The 7,238-nt window shown below is 58.0% G+C and overlaps 1 protein-coding gene across 2 annotated transcripts in view; it reads left to right on the top strand.

Annotated features, from left to right (window-relative positions):
- The window catches only part of APBA2 (amyloid beta precursor protein binding family A member 2), a 64,859-nt gene that overhangs the window by 39,860 nt on the left and 17,761 nt on the right, over positions 1-7,238 (top strand). For both annotated transcript variants that reach the window (XM_024742761.1, XM_024742762.1), the window contains one exon: positions 5,356-5,541. In XM_024742761.1, coding sequence (XP_024598529.1) covers positions 5,356-5,541 — 186 coding nt within the window. The remainder of the gene's footprint in view (positions 1-5,355; positions 5,542-7,238) is intronic.

Genomic DNA, 7,238 nt, shown 5'->3' with positions numbered 1-7,238 from the left:
CCCCGACCTGCCCCAGCCTGGCGCGGCGGCGCTCCAGAGGGGAGGGTCCTACGATTTCCTGCCTGTAAACCACGTGCCCAGCTCGTGTCTGACCTCAGTTCTTCTCGTCTTCCTGTGCCTGGATCCGTGCACAAGCCTGCCATTGTGGGGAGACAGGCAAGCAGACACAGGAGCCAGATGGAGGGGGCTGGGAGCTGGGTGTGGGCAGGGGCACGGGTGGATGAGCTTTGCAGTGCAGGAGGGAGGGAGGTGGCCGAGGACAGAGATGGGGAAGGGCCCCACTCGTTCTGGGGACGGGTGAGGCCGGCCAGACGCCGGGGTGACGGCCCCTTACTTCTTGCTCTTGGCAAGTGGTCCATATCGCGACGCTGAGTATGTGGGCAGCCAGTTCCCCAGCACCCTCTACCCGATGGTGTCACATCCAGCAGTGACCTTGTCAGATTCAGTTACAACGTCAGAAATGCAAACTGGTGATTTTCTCTTCTGTTCTGCTTCCAAGTTTTACTGTCTAACGTGCTTCTGTGCAGAAGAGCTTCTTTTTTTCTTTTCCCCTCTTTTTTTCTCTCCCTTTTCACTGTGGACTCCCAGATTTTTTAAAAAAAACTTGTGTTATAATCCCTTACCATCGTTATTCTCTTGGGTGCTCAAATCACCCAGATCTGGCCAGGGCCTTCCCACTGGGCCCTGCGCCGTCCTGGGCAGTCTGCCCGTGGTCTCGGAACACGTTCTTGAGACAATGAGATGTTCTCCGCCCTCCTTGCACTCTCTGCCTGACACCTGGAACCGGCCATTCTTCAAGGAGCCATGGTTCCTGTCCATGGGGAGGGAGGCATAGAAGCAGAGACCTGGGTTGCTGGCTCTGCCCATCATTGCTGGGGGGCCGTGGATCCTGGGCCCTAAAGATGAACCGAGCTGGACAGTATCTGTTTTTAAAAGCCAGGAGTTCATACACGTGCCTCCTATTTGAGACCAGCTCCATAGGGTCCTGCTCACCTGCCCGCTACTCCGTATGCACCCTGGTCCCACAGTGTAGATCGTGGCTCCTGACTCCCTTAGTGTGTTTTCTCACTTGGTCTCTCCTGGGGTGGACCATGCCCATCGCTGGGCTTCTGGGAGGAGCACAGGTTGGCTCTCAGGTAGTGGATGAGCTGGCTGTCACGCCTCAGGACCCAGTGGGTGGGAAGACCTGACGTGTGGGGACAGAGGAGGCTGCAGGGCGTGTCTTGGAGTCGGAGTGGCACCGTGATGTGGCTCCTGCTACGGCTCCCTCCCAGCCCCCGTGCCCTGCTGTCCGGCCACCGTCTTGGCCCTCTGATCTTTGTGTCCAGCTGCCCTGTCCCCCGTGGGGCCTTGAACTTGGCGAGAACTGAGGGAGCCACCTAACCGGGTCAGGTGTAGGACACTTCACAGCCTCGGGCTTTGTTTCCTGATCTTTCGTGGGCAAACTGTCTGGATTAGATCCTCCCCCCGCCCCCAGCCCTCATCCACCCACCTGTCAGGGTCCCCGAGACCACCCCAGGTTCCCTAAGTTGATAAGAGGCCTCAAGGGGTTCAGCATATAGTTGTACTCAAGGCTGTGATTTACTACGGCACCAGGATACAGAGCAAAACCAGCGAAGGAGAAGATGCCTGGGGCTGAGCCCAGGGAAACCCAGGGTCCTCGCCTGATGGGGTCACGCAGGATGAGCTGAACTTCCCAGCCGCGAGCTGCGACAGCACGTGTGAGACGTGGGCCATTGGTAAGCTCGAGACCGTCAGCGCCCAAGGTCTTTACTGGGGGCTGGTCACATAGACACCTGTGCTGTCTGCCACGCACCAAAGTCCCAGGCTCCTGAAAGCAAGCGGGGCTCAGGCTGGAGCACGCTACTTGCCCAAATGCCTCAGGCAAGGTGAGCCACTCTTACGATGTCGGGTGGCATGTCGGGAACCCTCCTGAAATCCAGGTTCCCAGACGGGCCAAAGGCCACCTACGGGCAGGCTTTCTGTGGACAGTGTCAGGCCTGTTCTGTCAGCCCTTCTCTGATGCTCCTGCATCGGCGGAGACTGGAAACTGGGCCCATCCCTGTGAACTTGAGGACTTGGACAAGTTTCCGGACATCTCGGAGCCCTGTTGATTCTCAGAGGAGAGCCCGGCGCCGGGCCCCTTGAAGGACAGATGAGGTGACTCAGAGCAGGGCTCACACATGCCAGCCCCTTCCCCTCACTCCTCCCTTCCCTCCCTTCTGGGTCTTTGGTGTCTGAACAGGGCCCAGGGACAGGGCGTCCGTTCCCAAGAGTGGGCAGAGCCAGAAGCCACAATTTCCTTTGCTTTGCTCGTTCAAGGTCAGTCCTTAACACACGTGGGCTTTCCATCCCGCCAGCCGCAGCATCGTGGCCAAGTCATGCACAGCCGCTGCCCAGACCAGCATCTGTTGGCCGGTGCTCACCTCCCAGCTACAGAGCAGGGCTGTGCTGTGGTTTTGACCATCTGTCTGTGCTGGCTCTTTGCCCTGTTGTGTTCTTCCTGAAGCTTTGCTTTCTCCACGTCGTTTCTTGGGTTCTCTCCAAGAGTCCTGACTGCCACCGTAGACCTCCTGGCATCTTCTCCTTCTCCCACATGCTGTTCCCTGCCCGCATTCTCTGCGGAGGGCTGGCTGAGCCCCCATAGTCACAGCTCCTGCCCTGGGGAGCCTCTGGTGGCTGCTGGAGGTGCCCGTGGCTCCCCAGGTCTCTGTGGACAGGAATGTTCCAGAACCACAGAGCAGGAGACCTCGGGGTTTTCAGCCTATGCGGGCTGCCCCAGGGACGTGCTACTGATGACTGGGATCTGGTGTGGAGGAGGATGTGCCCCTGATCTCCAGTGGGTCAGGTGTCCTGGGGAAGCCCGAGGCTCCCTAGGGCTCAGGTTCATGGCCACTGGGTTGGCCAAGCTGTGCCAGGCCAGGGGAAGGGCAGAGTGAGGACGGCATCCAGGACCACCAGGACAGGGTCCTCGACGGGCAGCATCTCGCTGGAAGTCCCGGGCAGGAGGCAAACTGGTCATGGTCCTTCTTACTGCCCCTCTAGTGGTCTTTGAAGTTCAACTTTAAGAGTCCTCCCCCTTCTCTGGTTGAGCTTCACCTCTGCTCGTCAGAGGTATTTAAAGAGTATTTTCATTTCCCGTTTTCCAGCGGAAAGCCCCCGTCGCTCTGTCCCATCGGGCTCTCCTCACCGTGGCAGTTTGCGGCGTGGTCGGTGCCCGGCATCTTGCTCTCTCGTTCATCTCCTCCTCCCAGCATTCCTGTGCATCCTCACAGCCAGGTCTCCCCACGTGGGGAGTCCTCATTCTTCAGGGGAAGCAGCTCCCTCCTGGGTCTGCTCCCCACCAGCAGGGAGAGTCTGCTCCCCACTCCGTGCCCACCGACCTCCTCTGCGGAGCCTGGTGGGGAGTGAGGGCTGGTGGCCTCATCCTGCATCTGCTTTGCAGGGAGCAGGTCTCCTGTGGGTTGGTAAGCAAAGCCCCACCATTGCTGGGGCTCTGTCCCCCTCACATGAAGAGGACCTGGGGAAGAGAGAGGACTCGGGGTGTTTGCACACATGGTTGAGAACTAGATCTGGTGGTGGGATTGCTCTCTTCTCTTCCATGATGGAAACGTCAATGACTTTTCTTGCTGGAGTACAGCGGGTGTCTGGGTCATTGCTCGTAGCGTTCTTGACTGGGAGGTCAGGGCTGGTGGGAGAAGCAGAGGTGCCCGGCTCCCGAGGAGCCCCCATCTCACTGGGAAGACTGGACACACCTGGTTCCCTGTGTGCTCAGGAGAAAATGCTGGCTGCCCTGAATAAGACAGGCCGGGTTCCCTGACTATACACCCTGGAACCTCGGAACTGGCCTTGGGGAGAGGGAAGGTCATGCAGGGTTAGCTGGGGGTGGGGGGGTGGATGGTGCTTCCTAAAGGTGAACTAACTGAGTACTGGCTCCTGCAGGCTTTGGGGTCACCGAGAGCGAGGAGAACAGGAGCTGGGAAGGTGGGTCAGAAAGGTTCCATGAACCGTGGCCTGGCTGCCTGGCCGAGGTGTCTGGGGTAGCCTGGCCAGTCGTGGGCACCGTGGATCGTTTGAGAGTTTGCTCCGAGGTTGCTGAGGATGAACTGGAAGTGTGGTGGTAGGAAATTGGTTTGACTATAAAATAAGAAATGTTAGCAGAGAAGCTGGGAGGCAGGAACAGATGCAGAGACTGTGGGAACTCGAGTGGCTGGTTGGGGCAGGAAGGGGACGAGGCCACGTGGCGGGCGGCCTTTTCTGGGAGGAAGCGGGCTCTGCCACTGACAGGTGCTTGGAGATGGGGAGAAGCTCATTTCTGACACCTGGGGGTTGAGTCAGATGTTTCTGAAAGTGGCTGGAGATCAAGAGATGCTGAAGAGCCACCTCCACTGTCCCCTTTCCAGTGGCCCCTCCTGGAAGGGGCTTCTTGTGGTTATAAACCGCACCCCCCCCACCCCAAGCTGGCCAGAAAACACAGCAGCTCCAGGAAGGCAAGTGTGCAGAAGTGGCTTCTGTGAGGAAGACGGGCTGCAGAGGTTGCAGAAATGCCCCATTTTCTTTTCTGGAAAGAGGACAAAGGCCTAAAAGAGCAGCTGATTAGTTTCTCAGAGCCTCTGTGTGCAGCCTTGTTAGGTAGGGGTCCCGGGAATGATGCTTGGTAGAGATTTCTGCCAGATGACAAAAGCCATCGAGAGGGATTGGCCCGCCAGGGCCTCGGGGGGATTGAAAGACTGCGGAGACCCATCCATCAGAGTCAGGCGGGCTGCCTCGGGACCCCCTGCCCAGGCCCATGCTGCTTGAGCTCCTGGGACGAGCTCATCCCTGGGAAACACTGGCTCTGGAGCCCTCCTCTTCTGCTTGGCAGGAAGTCTGAGCCAGGCGCCCTCCTTGCAGGGAGAGGCGCCTTCTCCAGAGCCACAGATGGCCTCCGATCGGGTGGGGACGGGCCTCAGCGGCTTCCCCTCCCCCACAGGACCGGGAGCCCCGCCCAGCATCATGCCCCCACGAGCATCACTTTGGAAGCTGCAGGGCTAAGGTGAAGGCACGTCACCTTGACTGGGAATCATCGCTGGGGCAGTGGCTCTCTACCCAGGAGACTCTGTCCCTCAGGGCAGATCTGGCCACAGCTGGAGATCTTTGTGGTAGTCACAACTTGGGACGGAGGAGATGCCACTGGCGTCTAGTGGGTGGAGGCCAGGGATGCTGCTAAACGTCCTCCTGTGCCCAGGACACCCTCACAGTATGGAATGGTTCAGCCCCAAACGTCAGGAGTGTCGAGACTGAGAGCCCCCAAACTTAGGTGTTGTTTAGGGCTTGTTCCCTGTAACGCAGGCCCTCTCGTACCTCTCCCGGCAGGAGACCATGATGGACCACGCCCTTCGCACCATCTCCTACATCGCGGACATTGGGAACATCGTGGTGCTGATGGCCAGGCGCCGCATGCCGCGCTCAGCCTCCCAGGACTGCATCGAGACCACCCCGGGGGCCCAGGAGGGGAAGAAGCAGTATAAGATGATCTGCCACGTGTTTGAGTCCGAGGATGTAAGTAAATGCCCGGGCGTGATGTTCCCCTCCCGACGGCCCAGGCCCCATGGGCTCTGTGGTCCCAGGGAAGCACATATAGCATGGGGATTCTGTGCCCCATCATGGACGCTTCCAGTGGAAGCGGTGATTTTTCTAACACTCTGAGTTTGCAGAGACCATGAACACAGCTCTGTTTCGCTTCATGAAATAAGTTTTTCAGGAGCTGTTTGTAAATGGAACCGTACTTAAGTATGCCGAGGAGCTCTCTGACAAGGTCCTTTAACGAAACCTTGTTCTCCCCAAATAAAGTAGCCCTTGACTAACTTTTCTGTTGAGATGCACGCCCCACACTCCAGGGTTGCAAATGGGGAAGCGCCTCTGCTTCTGCTCATGGCCATTTCAGGCCATAAGAAGTTGGAAAATCCAGTGCACCCTTGGACAACATGGGTTTGAACTTCGAGGGCCCACTTACCCATGGACCTTTGTCAGTAGTAGATGCTACAGCGCTACACCATCCGCCTTGGTTGACTCCGCGATCATGAACCGCGGACACGGAGGAATTGCGGGTACGGAGGTCTGACTGTAAGTTAGACACAGATTTTTTATAGACTGTACAGAGGGTCACAGCCCCTAACCCCCATTTTGTTCACGGGTCAACTGTAATTCTGACGTTTAAAATACCGCAGACTCGCTAAGAGACCATAAGCCCTTTGACTCCTTCCTTGGATGAGAGCATCTTTCTGAGCCTGGAAGAGGGAGAAAGGGACCGGGGAAGGGAGCTGCAGGGCAGGAGGTGAGCGGGGTCTCTGGGCTGCCCCCCCGGGGCAGGTCTGATTCAGGATCACCCAGGAGGCAGCCGCTGAGCTGTTCTTGGGGCTGTTGCCAGAGCAGGATTTTAAAAAATTCTCTCTCCTCCATGGATGCTTGGAAAGGGCATTCTCGGTTACCGAGGGACTTGAGGGTGTGTCAGGGACCTGGAGCAGTGGGGAAGGGTCCCAGTTTTCATGTTTGAATGCAGGGTGGGTGGAGGCAGTGACCTTTTTGCTGAGAAATTGAAGTCACCTACAAGTGCTTTGAAGCAATGACACATTTATAGGAGAGAAAATTTACATACAGACTCACTAGTGCACACACGTGTTCCTTTCACCATTATACAGATGTCTGTGGACACCTGCATGGGAATTTTTGTTTGGCTCATGGCTCAAGGAGTCTCTGAGACCCGGCCTGGGGGCATGTGATGGGCCCTGGAGAAGGGCTGTGGTGATGGGCAGGTGAGGCAAGAAACAGGCCAGGTGGCAGGGGGTGAACAGTCTGCTGGCTCAGGCAGCAGGAAGGGGCTCCGAGGTGCCCACCGTGCCCTGGGTGCTGCTGTGGCCTGGGTTTCTCTATTCCGTGGGAGAGTAGGCTGAGAGCAAAGGTGGGAGCGGGGCTCCAGGTGGTCCTTGAAGGCACATGGGAAGGATGGGCTGGGAGGGGCGTGGGGGGATGCAGCAGCCATCCTGAGAGTCGGGCCCTGATGGTGGCCCCATCCGGGTCCGACTGCTGCTGGGGTGAGTGAAGGATCCAAGGGTCCAGTGATAACAGAGGGGGACACCTGGAGAAAATGGAAGGTGGCCCTAAGTACCCTGGTTGCCCTCTCAGAGTTTCCATTTCCCTTCTGTAAAGTGGAGGGCAGTGCAGGTGAGCCGAAGAAGTGAAAGGGCTGGGGGGGGGGG

The sequence above is a fragment of the Neophocaena asiaeorientalis genome, unplaced genomic scaffold (genome assembly GCF_003031525.2).
Source record: "Neophocaena asiaeorientalis asiaeorientalis breed wild unplaced genomic scaffold, Neophocaena_asiaeorientalis_V1.1 scaffold155, whole genome shotgun sequence".
NCBI classification, from domain to species: domain Eukaryota; kingdom Metazoa; phylum Chordata; class Mammalia; order Artiodactyla; family Phocoenidae; genus Neophocaena; species Neophocaena asiaeorientalis.
Note: the sequence above shows the minus strand (reverse complement) of the source record. Positions and strands in the feature narration are given on the sequence as shown.